Raw genomic sequence first — 17,732 nt, 5'->3', positions numbered from 1 at the left:
AATGAAGGAATAGACACAAACGAGCTGAAACATTGAACAATCGGGGTATTTATTTACAATGGGGAGAAATGAGCGGAGCACATAAGGGCAGAGCTAAACTGAATAATTAAGGCACGTATACACAAGCAAAACGCACTTATACAATTCACTACTTATCTTGACTGGCGCCATGAACACACACATGCACACACCCAAGATGATCGGACCAAATGGTCTTTATTGAGGCCTAGCTCGGACCTGTCCGCCTCGTGCGGTCTTCTAGTCGAGTCGACCCCGGCCCCAGCGAGAGGCGAGCCAAATCCGGACACCGGCGAGCGACCCTTGCAGTTCTTGCAGGGGGGATGGTGTATCTCGAGCCCTCAATCGTGCGGCGGAGGAGGAGGAAGAGGATGACAACGCCGACCAAGACCAGCCAGCCAGACTCCCCCTGCGAGGATCCTCTCCGGCGCACTCGCTCAGGCGTCATTCATTCTCAGGCGTGGCTCACCCAGGCGTGATTCGTTCTCAAGTGTGGCTCGACCTTTTCCCCACTTGGCGCTTTGCCAAGCGAAACGGTGGGTGGGGGCATAACCTTTCCGAGTGAGCGCGCAGAGAATGCCGGGAGCAGAGGGTTTCTCGTCATTGTTTGTCCCCGAGTTGGAGTGGTCCGCAGCTGTTGTTGTTCTTGTTGGTGGAAAAATAAAAGAAAAACCCTAACTATCAAAATACCTCAACATCGGTTGGACATTTATTTACCTATTAGACAAGGGGAAGGAAGCTATCTATAAAACACATACTTACCAAAATAACTGCGCTATAGGACCTGTATGTTGAATGCGATAAACTTCCAAATCGGCAAAACCTACCTCATGCCGTCAAAATATTGGCGACCACGTTCCTGAAGTGACCCGTGACCTTTCGGACTTATCCGAGAGTCACGACCTAAATTCCGGGTGTTCGGTGGGAGACGGCTCTACTGCTCCCCCTGGTGGTCGTTTATCGCCGCCGAACCCCGGCCCACAACAATATATCTGTAACACAAATCGTTCAAAGTGTCATGTTGATAGATAAAGCAGATAAAGATATTTTAACAGATAAAAATCATGTTGCAACACTAAATAAGTGACCCTTTATCAGTTGTTTGAATTATGTACAGAGTTATTGTTGGGTTTTTTTATTTTTAATCAAATGATCAAGTGCAAGTTCTCACCAGGCTGTTGAATGTCTGCCAATTTTGTTACAGCACCCACACTCTGTTTGCAGTGAGTCATGTCAACCTGGTACACGCAAGGTAGAGCGAAAAGGAGAGCCATTTTGTTGCTTTGATTGCATACCTTGCACAGTGATAGAATATTCCAATGTTACTGGTAAGTACTAGATGCAAAAGACCATTCTTTGCATGATAGGAAAGAACATCTTGTTTTTCCTCTCCTAATACAACTTCTTCCTCCTTTCAATATGATATCTGTTTGGAAGCTCCGTGTATTTATACTGCATCAAACCAAACTCTGTCTTGTTGTTTGTGGCAGTCTTCATTTTTTTTTCCTTCCCTTCACTTTCCCCACAACCTGGACCTCCAAGACTTTTACTAATGCATTGGAAATGAAAAAAAAAGACATTTGAAATGAAATGGAAAAATTGATCATAATTTTCAAGTATGCAAAGCCAAAAACACCAGTATCAATATGCTCATGAAACCTGAACTCCCCTTCCCAACCCCAATTCACATGTGATTTCTTCCCAAAAATGAAATGTCTATGACATCAGAAATTCTGTTTTCAATTGGGAAGGAAATGAAAGTTTCTCTCAACAGCCATCAAGCATGCTAAGAAAGCTTATTAAATGTGCAAAAAACTTGCTTGTTGCTTGGTTTTGTTGATAGATGGCTTCAATATTTTCAAACAATAATTATAAATGTACAAACAATAACATTTTCAAACAATAATATTTTCAAAAGTAAACTATGGTTTCTGGTTTCTGTTGTCAGCAGCTTTTCTTCTTCCCTCAGAGTGACTTGCTACTAGTTTAGTAAACTATTCCAGATTTGTCACTGTTAATGGGAATTCTTGTGCAGTTTTTTTGTGACGATTGTTGTTCGTATCATGTGGTCATTGGCGTTTCTTTTGCACATTTGGTTGTTTCCATATTGAGTGGCTGCCTCAGCTAGATTGGCCTACATATTTTGCAAGTTTGACTGATCAAACCCATCCCCTCTGTAACCAATTTCCCACCCTTACTATATTCCTTCCTTATACCTTTTATAATTCGAATTTTATAATTCGAATTATAATTTTATAATTCAAATTCGAATAATTCGAAATGGTGATGCCTTCTATTAAAACAACAACAAAAAGGGCTCTCACCTCATGGCTTGATTGTCCATCTCATTCCTTGTTCACCATAAGTCATGTAAAAAGGGAGGGTTTGACACAGTAATGTGTCCCATTTCTCAAAGTCGCAATCTTTGCTCGCTTACGCTCACTCATATTTCTCCTTTTCAAACTGGAACACATTACTTTGTTAAACACCTCGCTTTTGACATTACTCCCCTGCTGGGGCTTCGCCTTTCTTTCACATGATCATTTATTTCACCAAAATGAGTAGTCAAATAGAGATCCTATAAATATTTGTGTTTTATTTTCAGGAATAACTTAACTTATTCAACAATTTATAAAAAGGTAGCGGTAGCTGGTTAAAACTCCCAACCCCATTTTTTGTTAAAACATATCCTTTAAACCCATAAGGTAATGTATTTATTCCATCACTCATTATGTATATTTTATCATCAAATGTGATGAGAGCTTTCTTATAACAGTCTCTGAGAATATTTCATCTTTATAATTTTGACTAAGATTCATCTCTCTTTCAACATCTTTTCTCTTCTTTCTGCATTCAAGGTAATGTTTAAAGTTCATGGTCTCTTTTAGTACACTCTTGTTTAGACCTTTAAGTTTCTTTCCAAATTTGAATTCATTTAACCCTTGTTAAGTATTCATAAGTATATGCCTTTGATCGAACACTTACAAATTGACTGAGTATCTTTTCAACTAATTAATTTTAAATTTCCCAATAACCTTTTTATTCTTATACGAAAAGAGTGGGTTATTAGGGTCATAATTACTTGTTTCATAAATATCTTCATCTTCTTTCCTATCCTCCTAAACATCATCTGTAGTTATCTTTAGTATGAAGCTAACCGTATCCATACTTAGCAATACAATATTCTCACCATATCTTTTCTTTAGATTATTATAAAAGTAATCATACATTAAATACTTTGAAGGATCTAAAACAGATGTTCCCACATAAATCGGTTGATCCATCTTTATACTCTCTTTATTCAATTGAACAGCACAAAAAATATCTGAAAATATTTCCACTCTTTTAAAGCTTGGTTTATTTATCAACTTCTCCACCTGCTCCCAAGGTGGAGCAAGTCTTACATTTTATTATTGGAGCAAGCTTACCAATTATCATTGGATATAGTATTGCTAACTTTTAGAATTTGGACTTTGTTTTTATCAGTCAAACCATAAACATTTATTGATAGATTATTCATATTCTCAAACTTTGTTATATCTTTTTAAGCTCATGGGTTCTCCTCTGGAGATGACTCAATCCCCACTTCTAATTTATACTCATATTTCTTATACTTTGAACCTCTTTCACAGTCCCTTGCCTGTGGATAACGATGTGCTAATATACTCCCAATAAAGCATTTATTATCAGTATTTTTAATATTAATCATTGCCTTTTTATTCTTTATATACTCAGGTAAATCAATATAAGAAGAAGCCTTTCGCAGAATGGATTTAGGAATAATAAGATCGATATATGAAACATTCCTAATGTTGAACATACTACCTTGTTGTTGTTCTTCTTCTTAAAATCAAATAAGCTTTTCAAAGACAGGAGATTAGAGGAAGCTATAAATTAATGGAAAAAGGTGTGGTGGATTCGTTCTCATATATTTTTCTTCGATAACATTATCTTATCTTGAAAAGGTAAAGGAGGTTCCAAGATATATTTTGAATGATTTATGCTTTTTCAACATTCTACAAGCAAACATGATAATTAAATCCTTTGAGATATGAATCGCTTCAAAAATGTATCTGACACCTATATTAAATCTTACTAGCCAAACCCATGCTCCACGTGAAGTTTCAAAAGTGAGGGTTCGTTAGGATGTCATTATATCCAGTGTTTACAATGTGATTTATGGAATTTCTTTGAGGTAGGTTTTTCTACCTTCTGAGGTAATCAACATGTGCAGAAAAGGGTTTTAAATTGCAGACGCTGTTTTCTCGGAATGGCATTACGCTTCTCAGTGGTGACGGTCTGTTGACTACAGACGTAATGACATCAGTGAATGACCGATGATTTCATGACGTCATTACGCCTCTCAGTGGTGACGTCACACATCGCCATGCAAACAAATGTAAAAAATAGAAAAGCGCCAAAAAATTCCCAAACCTGTACGTCTGGCGCGATCTCACATAGCCTATACTGTATATTAGACCACAGAGCACCCGCATGCCAAAATTGGCGACAATCTGTCTGGCAGTTTCGGAGGAGATAGGTCCACAAAATATGGCTTAGCATATTAATATAATATTACGTTTTACCTCTATCCGATCTTTAAAACATCTTTGAAGAGTTGTTATTTCAAATGGTTTTGTCTCAGTGACATCCTCCCATTATCCAATTTTCTTCTTATTTCTCTTCCAGTTTCTTTCAATGTTGCTTACGTGTTTTTCTGATTGAAGGTGGGTGCTTTTTAATGACTCTCTTTTAAGACATCCTTAGAACAGACATCACAATGTTTTGTTTCTCATTCAAATGGAGATATTTTTCTGAAAAGATTGAATGTGTGTTTGTTGGTTTGGAGGTGTTTTTATAAAAACATTTATATTCATGATTACAAACATCACAGTACATTGTATTCAACACATTTATAAAACAAAACTTTACTTAAAATAAAATTTTCTTGATGAAAGTTCCATTTAATTTACAGATGAATCTGTGCTTAAAACCATTTTACCCACCAACTTTTTTTATTTAATAAATACAATGCATCAAGACACAAAAGACAACTTTCACTCAATCTCTACATTTGAAAAAGACACTGAAAAATCTGTTGAAGACGTAAAATCGAATAAAGATGAATATAACAACTATTGGATAAAAACAATTATGACAAAGAATAAGAGTTCTTCAATTTCCTTCAGTGGAAGGGCTTTTAATATATCTGGAAGAACATCAATTAAAGCAGCTCTAACAAAAGCTTCTCCGCTCTGAGCAATATATTCAGAATGAGAAAAAGCAATGAAATAAGAAAAAGTATCAACAAAGAAAAACCTTATGGATGAAGCTTTGGAAAGAAGAGATAAGATCATCAGCAATAAGCAAGGAGAAATTTGTATTTTTTTCAAACAACCATAAAGAAGTAAATCTATATGAAATAAAGGATGTTAATATATCAGGTGAAATGACATTTCGTTCAGCAGTAGTAAAGGAGCATTTTAAAATTACCTTTCAGATTAAAAAAAAATGTAGTAGTTGAATCTGTTAATGAAAAATAGTATATGGATAGAGATGGTAATGCTTTTTCTACAAATTAAATGAGTCATCATTCAAGTAAAGATTTTGAAGATTATGAGAGTGATGATAGTATCTCTGTTGGAACAGAAGATAGTTATGAAGCAGAGAGTTTGTGTTCAAACAATAGTTATGAAAGTAGTTTTATAGATGATTGGGAAAGCGCCAATGAAAGTACGAAGATGATAGCGAAGATTAATTTTATTTGAAGTAAAGTTTTACTTTATAAATATGAATAGTATACAAGATCTTGAGCCTCTTGAATTCTGTGATTCTCCATATGACAAATTTTAGAATTGTCCTGCATGTGATAGAGTGTGATTAAACACAGTCAAAATCCCAGAAACAATTTATATTCTGTGATTATCTTCTAATTCATGAAAAAAAAGAAAAAAAAAGGAACATAACTGTTTCAAAATTGCACCAAAAATGAATTAACTTACAAGATTGATAAGAGAATTGAATGTTAAGTACGAAGGTGATAATATACCGTTTCTTAAAAGAGAAGAGACTGAACAAATGATGGTAATGTTTCATGGGTTGATCATGTATATTATTCACGATTGTCATTTTCAGGGAAATATCAACAAAAGATATTGTATCAATAAAATTATTGGATTATGTTGAAATGAAACCTAAAATCAGGATAAAACAGTTTCTGAAAAAGCCACAAAAAACTAAATAATTTATTTTCAAAACATAAATGAATGACTTTTTTTTACCCATTTGGGAAAAAGATAAAATTTATCAAATGTAATAAAATCAATAAAATCAAATAATTTTTGGAGAACGATTGCTCAACTTTGTGTAGTAAAAAAGAATTTGAGGAATATATGAAACACATAATGGGAAAATATAAATACATTGTTGTGAAACAAGATGAAATACTGAGGGATATATATTTTATTTTTTAAACAATGACATACATAAATGATAGTTGTTATCATCAATCTTGTGAGTAAATCTGCTTCTGGGAAAAACTCATAAATCTAGGTTCTTGAATAGTGAAAATGAAAATATTTCCTGTTTTTTTTTTTTGGAAACACCCTATGATACATATTGTATCTCAAACAACCAGATTAATGAGACCAGGAGAAGTAGAAGGTGAAAATTATTACATTTCAATGGAGGAACATTTGCAATTGAGGAACAAAGGTCAAATATTTGAGGTCTCTTTTGGCACTACAAAATATTCACATTGTAAGAGTGAGTTAATGAAACAAAAATCTGGTGGTCTTGGGTTATTAGAAACTAATCCAGAAGGAATGAGACAAATTATGAAACATCTGAGTGGGAATGGAGTAAAGCTTTTATCATTTGGTTCTGATGTTGATGAAGAAACTCAACACAAACATGAAACACAGAGATAGAAGCATTGGTGAAGAGGAAATTACAACTCATTAATTCTAGAAAATAATTTGATGAAATATTGAAAGAAAATAATTTATTTTAACACATCTACTTTGATGATGTAGAAAAGGAAAATTTCCCAATTGACCTTTACAATTCATTAAATGATATTTTCCAATAAATAATTGGATGCAAAAGAACAAGCAAGATATATTGAAGGAACATCATGAGTTGGTTTCAAAAGTTGTAAAACAACAGGAAGACATAAAGAAGAAACGCACACAGAAACTAACAGGTGAAGATGCGTTTGAAAGAAAACAAGAGAAATTATTTTAAACCACTTAAAAAAAAACTCTAACAAATGTCTACATTTCCTATGATCGAAGAACACCCCTAAAAAACTTCAAATGATAAAAGATTTTCGTCAATTGACAGATCAAGAACAAGAAGATATTGGAGAATTAGAATATGATGATGAAGGATTATTTCAACAACTGGAAGCGATAAATCAACCCCCTGATTACGTTGTGAATGCTCTCCAAAACAATGAATATTCAACAGATTCAAAAACCAGAGCACGTCTCATTCCAACAGAATAACCTGCAATATTCCATCTTGTGAAAGAAAAGGTATTGATATCTAATGAAGAATTAAGGTTCTTGAGTTAGCCTGGTGTTGGCTTAGTGGTTAGAGTGGATGGCTTGGGATCCTAGGGTCCCGAGTTTGAGCACCGTTGGCCACTGAATTAACACCAGTGGGTTGACTCAGCCTGTCATCCTTCCGAGGTCGGCAAAATGAGTACCAGTATACTGGTCCTGGTGTATGCCCCGGTTCGAATAGGTGTACCATATCCCTGTGTGTCGTAAGAGGAGACCAGGGTTGGCTTCAGGAAGGGAATCCGGCCATAAAACATTGCCTCAAGAAGGGAAACATGATTGCATGGAGCTCGCAAAAAGCTAACCGCTGCTCAACAGGGAAAAATGGCTGTAAAAAGCGGTTTTTTTTGGTAAGGATTTTGAGTTCTGTTCAACCACCTTTTAAATTAACTCTGAGATTAATGTTTCTTCTTACAAAAGATGGAAGACAAGGTTGAACTTTGTGGGGTGAATAAAGTTATTTTGATAAACCATTGAAAGTAAAAAAAAATGAGGATGATGGAGTATATATTGGTTTACTAAACTCGCTTGATTATGGAGTTTTTGTTGCTCATAAAAGAAGGAAGAATGAAAAGGAGAAACACATAATTGAGGCTTTAATTAGAGTTGGTTCAGGTGTTAGTTTTCTTTCAAATGACCCATCACAATTCATGAATAGACTTATTGTTGTTTGGGAGTGAGTGAGAAGGCTGGAAAGAACAATTGTATGAATGAAGCATCAGCCATTTTAGACAAGTTAATGAAAATGAAACATTTAAAAATATTAATACAAAGATATTTTATCCCATGTTAGTTATCCCATGTTATATTATATCCCATGAAGCCTGGTGTTGGCGCAGTGGTAAGGGCAGTGGCTTGGGACCCAAGAGGTCCTGAGTTCAAGCCTCGTTGGGACACTGAATTAATATATGTATGTATATGTGTGTGTGTATATATATATATATATATATATATATATATATATATATATATATATATATATATATATATATATATATATATATATATAAATATATATATATATATAAATATATATATATATATATATAAATATATATATATATATATATATATATAAATATATATAAACCAAGTCGAAAACACCAGGGGGTTGACTCAGCCTGCCATCCTTTGGAGGTCGGCGAAATGAGCACCAGTTGTACTGGGCCCGGTGTATGCCCCGGTTAGAATAGGTGTACCATATCCCTGTGTGTCGTAAGAGGCGACCAGGGTTGCGTCAGGAAGGGCATCCGGCGTAAAAACCTATGCCAAATCATTATGCGGACAACAAAACGAATTTCCATACCGGATCGGTCGAGGCCCGGGTTACCAACGACCGCCACCGGTACCGGTGGTCAGCAGGGTACCAGTGGAAATTGTGCTACTGCTGGGCGAAGGAGGAGAAGGAGACGGGGAAGGCGAGTCCGGAGGCAGTGGGAGAGGGGGAAGGGTAGAAGTGTGGAGGTGAGAGTTGGAACTCTGAATGTTGGGACGATGACTGGCAAAGGGCGAGAGTTGGCTGATATGATGGAGAGAAGAAAGGTGGACATACTGTGTGTACAAGAGACCAAGTGGATGGGGAGTAAGGCGAGGAGCATTGGAGGTGGTTTCAAACTGTTCTACCATGGTGTGGATGGGAGGAGAAATGGTGTCGGGATAATTCTGAAGGAAGATCATGTCAAGAGGGTATTGGAGGTGAGGAGGGTGTCTGACCGAGTGATGAGTGTGAAGTTGGAAATTGAAGGGGTGATGATGAATGTCATCAGTGCATATGCCCCACATATGGGGTGTGAGATGGAATATAAAGAAGATTTCTGGAGTGAGTTAGATGAAGTGGTGGAGAGTGTATCCAAGGATGAAAGAGTGGTGATTGGAGCAGATTTCAATGGACATGTTGGGGAAGGGAATAAAGAGGATGAGGAGGTGATGGGGAGGTACGGTCTCAACAAGAGAAATGTGGAAGGGCAAATGGTGGTAGAGTTTGCAAAAAGAATGGAAATGGCAGTGGTAAACACGTATTTCAAGAAGAAGGAGGAACACAGGGTGACATACAAGAGTGGAGGAAAGTGCACACAGGTGGATTACATCTTAAGTAGGAGATGCAACCTGAAAGAGATTAGTGACTGTAAGGTTGTGGCAGGGGAGAGTGTTGCTCGACAGCATCGATTGGTGGTCTGTAGGATGACTTTAGAGGTGAGGTTGAGGAAGAGAGTGAGGGCTGAACCAAGGACCAGATGGTGGAAGCTGAAGGAGGAAGACTGTTGCGTGAAATTTAGGGAGGAGGTGAGACAGGCGTTGGATGGTGGTAAAGATGGGTGGGATGATTGGGCAACGACAGCAGAAGTTGTGAGGGAGATAGCTAGGAAGGTACTTGGTGTGACATCTGGACAGAGGAAGGAAGATAAGGAGACTTGGTGGTGGAATAAGGAAGTACAGGAAAGTATAAGGAAGAAGGGGTTGGCGAAAAAGAAGTGGGATCGTCAGAGAGATGAAGAAAGTCGGCAGGAGTACAAGGAGTGGCGTCGAAAAGCAAAAAGAGAGGTGGCTAAGGCCAAGGAAAAGGCATATGACGAGCTGTATGAGAAGTTGGATACAAAAGAAGGGGAAAAGGATTTATACCGATTGGCAAGACAGAGGGACCGAGCTGGGAAGGATGTGCTGCAGGTTAGGGTGATAAAGGACGCAAATGGGAATGTGCTGACGAGCGAGGAGAGTGTGTTGAGAAGGTGGATGGAGTACTTTGAGGAGCTGATGAATGAAGAAAATGAGAGAGAGAGAAGGTTGGAAGAGGTGGAGATAGTGAATCAGGAAGTGGGGTGGATCAGTAAGGATGAAGTGAGGACTGCTATGAAGAAGATGAAAAGTGGAAAGGCGGTTGGCCCAGATGGTATACCAGTGGAGGCATGGAAGTGCTTAGGAGAGATGGCAGTGGGGTTGTTAACCAGATTGTTTAATAAAGTCTTGGAAAGTGAGAGGATGCCGGAGGAGTGGAGATTAAGTGTGCTGGTTCCGATTTTCAAGAATAAGGGTGATGTGCAGAGCTGTGGAAATTACAGAGGGATAAAGTTGTTAAGCCACACCATGAAGTTGTGGGAAAGAGTAGTGGAAGCTCGGTTGAGAGGAGAGGTGATGATCTGTGAGCAGCAATATGGGTTTATGCCAGGAAAGAGCACCATTGATGCGATGTTTGCTTTGAGAATGTTGATGGAGAAGTATAGGGAAGGCCAGAAAGAGTTACATTGTGTGTTTGTGGATTTAGAGAAAGCTTATGATAGGGTGCCAAGAGAGGAGTTGTGGTATTGTATGAGGAAGTCGGGAGTGTTGGAGAAGTATGTGAGGATCGTGCAGGATATGTATGAGGACAGTGTGACAGCGGTGAGGTGTGCGGTAGGAATGACGGACCGGTTTAAGGTTAAAGTGGGATTGCACCAAGGATCGACTCTGAGCCCTTTCCTGTTTGCAATGGTGATGGACAGGTTGACGGACGAGATCAGACTGGAGTCTCCATGGACCATGATGTTCGCGGATGACATCATGATCTGTAGGGAGAGTAGGGAGCAGGCTGAATCGAGCCTTGAGAGGTGGAGGTACGCACTGGAGAGAAGGGGAATGTTAGTCAGTAGGAGTAAGACGGAGTACATGTGCGTAAATGAGAGGGAGGGTGGTGGTATGGTGCAGTTGCAAGGAGTTGAGGTGGGGAAGGTGGATTGGTTTAAATACTTGGGATCAACTGTCCAAAGTAACGGAGAGTGTGGGAGAGAAGTGAAAAAGAGAGTGCAGGAGAAGAGTTGCAGGAGTGATTTGTGACAGAAGGGTAGCTGCAAGAGTGAAGGGGAAAGTATACAAGACGGTAGTGAGACCAGCTATGTTGTATGGTTTGGAGGCGGTGGCGCTAACAAAAAGACAGGAAGCAGAGCTGGAGGTGGCAGAGCTAAAGATGCTGCGATTCTCGTTGGGAGTGACGAGGATGGATAGGATAAGAAATGAGTGTATTAGAGGGACAGCGCAGGTAGGACGGTTTGGAAACAAAGTGAGAGAGGCGAGATTGAGATGGTTTGGACATGTGCACAGGAGGGAAACGGAGTATATCGGGAGAAGGATGTTGAAGATGGAGCCGCCAGGCAGGAGGAGAAGAGGAAGGCCAAAGAAGAGGTTCATGGATGCGGTGAGGGCGGACATGCGGGTGGTTGGAGTGTCAATGGAAGATGTGGAGGATAGAGCGAAATGGAGACAGTTGGTCCGCTGTGGCGACCCCTAACGGGAGCAAGCCGAAAGAGGAAGAAGAAGAAGAATTTTATCCCATGTTAATAGGCCTGGTGTTGGCGCAGTGGTTAGGGCAGCGGCTTGGGATCCAAAAAGGTCGTGAGTTCAAGCCCCGTTGGGCCACTGAATTAATACACCAGGGGGTTGACTCAGCCTGTCATCCTTCCGAGGTCGGCGAAATGAGTTCCAGTATACTGGGCCGGTGTATACCCCGGTTAAAATAGGTGTACCATATCCCTGTGTCGTAAGAGGCGACCAGGGTTGCGTCAGGAAGGGCATCCGGCGTAAAACATGTGCCAAATCACTATGCGGATCATACGGATGATCCGCTGTGGCGACCCCTAACGGGAGCAGCCGAAAGCAGAAGAAGAAGATTTTATCCCATGTTAAATGAGTATAATTCTCTCTCATGAAGAAAATGAAAAAATATCATAAATTGTAGATGCCAATGAGAATTATTTTTTTCTTGTTGAAAGATGATAAAGTAGTATATGTATTTATAGATTAAATAATGGAAGAATTACTGAAACTGAATGTTGGAAGAAAAATGATTTGTGTTGTCTTCTTTTCAAGAGTATTTAACAAGTGTGGTGTTTCAGAAAATAAAAAGATTTATAATAATTATACACAGACTTTTTAAAACTTACAAATGAGAAGCACAAGCCTCAGTTTTAATTTCACGAGTGATCACACATCTTCATTCACATAACCACTACAACTTGACACAACAAAATAATATGAGGCATCTTTATTGTCTCTGGAAACTGAAAATTCCTAATTTAATATCACAGAGAAAATTGACAAGTTTAGTTTCCAATCCGGGAAGTGGATACAAAACCATAACAGTTTCACCCGGGGCATAAGAGATTTCTCAAATATCTTCCGAAATTGCTCATCTTATGAAAGAACAGGGAAATTAACCCAAAAAAATTGTTATAGATATTCAAAAACATACTTACATATCAATGATTATACTTAATAATAACTACAACGTTGATTTCACAATTGATAATTCATTTAGAGTTATTGGGTTTCTCCTGAAAAAAGATTGAAACAAATCTGGAACATTTTATAGTGATAATGTCATTCAAATATTCTCAGGCATAAATTTGGTATTAATTCACTGTGATTTGATTGATGGTGCTTATAATGATGAAATAAGAACAAATACAATATTTTCATTCAGTGCATACTCAACCCCAATTGGTTATGAATTCAAAATGGAACCAAAAAAAAAATCTGGTTTATCCAACCGTGCCTGGAAAAAACAAATACAGAGTAAATTTTAGCATAACCGACCAAGATAATTGCATGATTTATTTGAATGGAGAAATTATATCCATCAAAATTCACCAACGTGAAGTTTTCCAATAAATAAATATGATGGTTATTGTAAGGAAACACGAGTTGGGAAAATGTAAAATAATTCCAGGGGATGGGATGTTCCTTTCCCCATAGTATACACTACCGTTCAAAAGTTTTAGAACACCCCCATTTTCCCCGTTTTACTGAAATTTAAGCAGTTTAATGTTTCAATATACTCTGAAATTAAAGCATTGAACAAATGAACAATTGCAGATAAAAAAGAAATCATGGAATAGTTTTGTTGAACAAAATTTAATCTAAATTTTTGACACATCAAAGTAGCCACCTCTTGCAGATAAAACAGCCGAACATACGTGGCATTCTTTCAACAATGGAAATCAAATATTGTTTGGAAAGTTCTTCCCAACACTGTTGCAGAAGTTCCCACAAATGTGTTGCACTTGTGGATTGCTTTACTTTCACCCTTCTGTCCAGTTCATCCCAAACCAGCTTGATGGGGTTTAAGTCTGGAGACTGTGCTGGCCATTCCATTATTTGAAGCCTACTGTCTTGTTCTTTTCTTCTAAGGTAGTTCTGACATAGCGGGGAAGTATGTTTTTGGTCGTTATCTTGCTGTAGGATGAACCCCTGACCAACTAGGTGTAGACCAGAGGGTATTGCATGGCGCTGCAAAATGCTGTGGTAGCCCTTTTGGTTCAGGTTGCCAGTCACTCTGTGCAAGTTGCCAACTCTGGATCCAGCAAAAGAGCCCCAGAATATCACTCTTCCTCCTCCATGTTTGAGAGTTGGTGTCACACACTGAGGGACCATCCTTTCACCTACTCGACGGCATAAAAAAAAAACCTGTGGGATGAACTGAAAATTTCAAATTTTGATTCATCGTTCCATAAGACCTTCTTCCTGTTTTCAGTAGTCCACTAGCAGTGCTGCATAGCCTAGGTAAGCCTCTTTTTCATATTTTGCCATCTTAGCAATGGCTTTCTTACTGCCACTCGACCTGTCAAACCTGCAGCTCGAAGTCTTCTCTTCACAGTTGAAACTGAGACTTCCTTACTTCGACCAGTGTTAAGCTGTGCTTGAAGCTGATGCCCTGTGGGCCACCTATCACGCAAGCTGTTGACTCTCAGAAACTTGTCTTCTGATTGTGTTGTGGCTTTGCGTCTGCCAGACCTCTTCCTGTCAGAGTTTCCTCCAGTTTCCAAGTGACTTTTGATGGTGTACATGTACTACTGGGGTACATGTTAATCAAAACTGTACTCACTACCACCTTGGCTTCTTTGCAATTTCTCAAAAGGAAAGACCTCCACTTTTAATGGTTATAATGGTCTGTCTGTCTTCCTTTGTTAATTGTCTTTTTATCACCAATATGATAGCAATATACAACTTCCTGCAGTGCAATATTGTCCAAATAATGTCCTTCAGAGGGTGTAACAACACAGTCTGTTCCAACACTGCTTTTATACAGACAGAGGGTTTGTAACTCATCAACAAAAGTTGGGACACCAGTAGGAATTGTTTGCATCAACTTTCAAAGCTTACTTTCCTTCCATTGCTGCAGAACAGCTGCAGTTAATAACCCTTGTTCTCTGAAAAGGGCCTTTTTTAACAACTCTGAAATTGACATTTTTTTCATTTTTTGGTAACCTAAACTTTTTTTTAACCTCTGGCAGTTTATCACTTAGCTTTGTACCATTTCGGGTTATTCACTCGACTTGAATTTCTTAAATTTCAGTAAAAACTGGAAAAATGAGGGTGTTCGAAAACTTTTGACCGGGAGTGCAAGGGTGAAGGGATATAACTCGGTGCAGGACACTATAAACCTAAGAGACAATGGGGTGTGGGACATCAATTTAGAAATAAAGGACATGAGGTAATTGATACTCTAATGGGTATACGTTCAACTATTCTTCAACATAAAGACTTAATTGCTTCAACTGCTGCTGCTGTGGGAAATATAGCAGGTGCTATAATATAAAGAGTATAATAGATGCCCAAAAGGAATCCCTTGAATTTCAAGTAATAAAATAAATTAGGAAAAGCAAAACTCAGTTGTCTCCCCAAGAAAGAGAAAATTATTCAAATACTTGGGTCAGGGTTTCAAAAGTTTTAACACCTTTTTATATTTTTAATAAATATATACAAGTATGGAAGCAATTTATGGTATCCATGAGTTGGATGATACCGTTGTCAACTCAAACTCCACTCAAAAATAAGACTACTTCAAGGTAAATGCTATCACTGGATCAGACTGGAATACAAATGGAACAAAAAGTTTTGAAATGCATGATCAACAAACATATTTAAATCCAGCTGATAGTTTCTTGTTGCATACATTAACATTCACCAAGGCTAGGAATAACACAAATGCGACACTGGTAAATGATTTCTTCTGGAAAATGTTTTGATAGTGTTCGTTTCCATTTGTATAGTGGAACGCAAGAAGTTGAAGCGGTTCATTATATCTCTGCTACAGCTGAAAATTTACACCATATTTATTTATTGATGGAATTGGGGTAAGGGGGCTGTCAAAGGTTTTATTCCTGATATGGCAATGGAAACAAACACAGACCCCGATTATAGTCAAAGAAAGGCAACGTATAATGATGATACAAAAGCAGGTAATAGTTTTACCATGGCAGTTCCTCTTAAAGGTATATTTGGATTTTGTGATTATGATAAAGTTCTATGTGGGCTTAAAATTAGATTTCAACCACAAAGGAATGATAATGAAAATAGATTGCTTTTTGTTGTTGGCAATGCTTTGGGTGCACAGAATAAATTTGGAATTGATGAAATGAGTTGGTATATGAGTGAATATACTCCTAATCGTAAAACAAAAGAGATGTTGAACAGAACACTTAACTCAAATAAAGCAATGAATGTATCATACCTTAAAAGAAGATGCTAACACGTTAAACTGAACCAAACCACTTGCGCGTGGAATTTGGGTGTTCTGGAAGGAAACTCACGATACTTATGGCTCATTTTTAAGAAACCAGATGGTGACACTGCTATTGATAAGAATAATGCGTTGATTGATAATGCTAAGGTGAAACAACTTTGCTTTTCTCTGGATGGAACATTTTATCCATGAAATGGATTGGAAATTTATTAGGGGAAAAATAATTATGCTGAATAATACAAAGTCTCACCAAAAGATGTGTGAAAGCAATGGTAATAAAGAACCCATTTTGGACATGGTTGCTTTTAAAAGTCTATATCCTGAACAATCTATCGAGTGAAGCGAGTGCTCAAAAGGACACTATAAAGTCGAAGAGTGGATACTTTCCTATTCTTTGAAAGAGGACAGAGTGAAGAAGTTGATACATATCGTTTGCTTTTGGAAGAAACAGAATTACAGACAATGGTGTGATGCTTAGTCTCACATATTTTTTTGATAAATAAATGAATAGTTAAGTGCCAACTTGGGTACATGTTAATCAAATCAATCTTAATAAATGATCGTCTTATATTCAAAATCAAAACCCTTGTATGAATAATGTTAATACAATTCAGAGAAAAGGAGCAGTAAGAATTGAGGATTTGCTCACAAGAGAACAGGTGAAAATCATGAACGATCCAAGCTCACATAAAATTAAAATGTCAAAACCTACATTGAAAAAATATTCAATAAGAGAAACGAGTGGAGAATTTCTCCCATTTCTAATTCCTTTATTTGCAGATTTAAGTTTGGCTGGAGCATTGACGGGCGGTACTTCAGCAGCGGTAAAAACTGCCAATGAATGGAAGGCTCAAATACAGTCACAAAAAGAGTTGGAAAGACAGAACAAAGAGTTGGAGAAACAAACTATTGGAAGTGGTGTAATTGTAGATTTTGCTGAAAAAGTTGAAAACCTACCTGATAAAGCGAGATTGTTAGTTGGAGATATGCTTTCTTCTATCGCACAACCAGGTGTAACATGAACGAAGAGGGGTAATGGATTCTATAGTTCTCATGAATAAATGAGCATTGATGTGTGGTTTAAAGAATTTGGAAAGAATACATCATCAAATGTGGAACTTGCCAAATATTGTAAGAAATTAAAAATTGATAATGTGGCTATTTGTATGAGAGATGAATTAACAAACATGTCTCGAGATTCAAAGAATATAATTATCAATTTAGAAGAAAATATTGGAAACGGTTCTCATATGGTTTGTGTTTATAATAATCAGGTTAAATATTGTTTTGATAGTCATGGTCTTCCACCACGTGTTGAAGTCTTGAAATTCTGACAGAACGGTGTTTCTCAAACATTCCAAGTCCAAGAATTAAACTCCAAGTGTTGTAGTCAATTATGTCTGCATGTGTTATTTCAACTCATTAAAAAGAAAAAAATTTATGATGTTGTTTTTAATATAATATAAATGACATGTTGGAAAAGATGATTCTACCTTTGGTTTATCCCAATAACTGGAAATCGATTTATCAAAGTATTACATAAAAGCACAGGCTGAATTACAGAAATATAGTATAACAAAAAATATTAATGTGAAAAACCTTATAAATTAATAAATTATCCAAGCGCGACTGAGGTGAATGACTTGGTGAGATCAAGT

General features: G+C 37.5%; 1 protein-coding gene across 1 annotated transcript in view; it reads left to right on the top strand.

The window, feature by feature from the left end:
• Positions 1-17,732, top strand: part of LOC147035070 (extracellular calcium-sensing receptor-like) — an 88,280-nt gene that overhangs the window by 51,758 nt on the left and 18,790 nt on the right. Inside the window, exon 6 of the mRNA XM_085893089.1 lies at positions 1,223-1,346. Coding sequence (XP_085749215.1) covers positions 1,223-1,346 — 124 coding nt within the window. The remainder of the gene's footprint in view (positions 1-1,222; positions 1,347-17,732) is intronic.

The sequence above is a fragment of the Eptatretus burgeri genome, chromosome 1, assembly GCF_056783735.1.
Source record: "Eptatretus burgeri isolate ZD-2024b chromosome 1, Ebu_testis_v1, whole genome shotgun sequence".
Classification (NCBI taxonomy): domain Eukaryota; kingdom Metazoa; phylum Chordata; class Myxini; order Myxiniformes; family Myxinidae; genus Eptatretus; species Eptatretus burgeri.
Note: the sequence above shows the minus strand (reverse complement) of the source record. Positions and strands in the feature narration are given on the sequence as shown.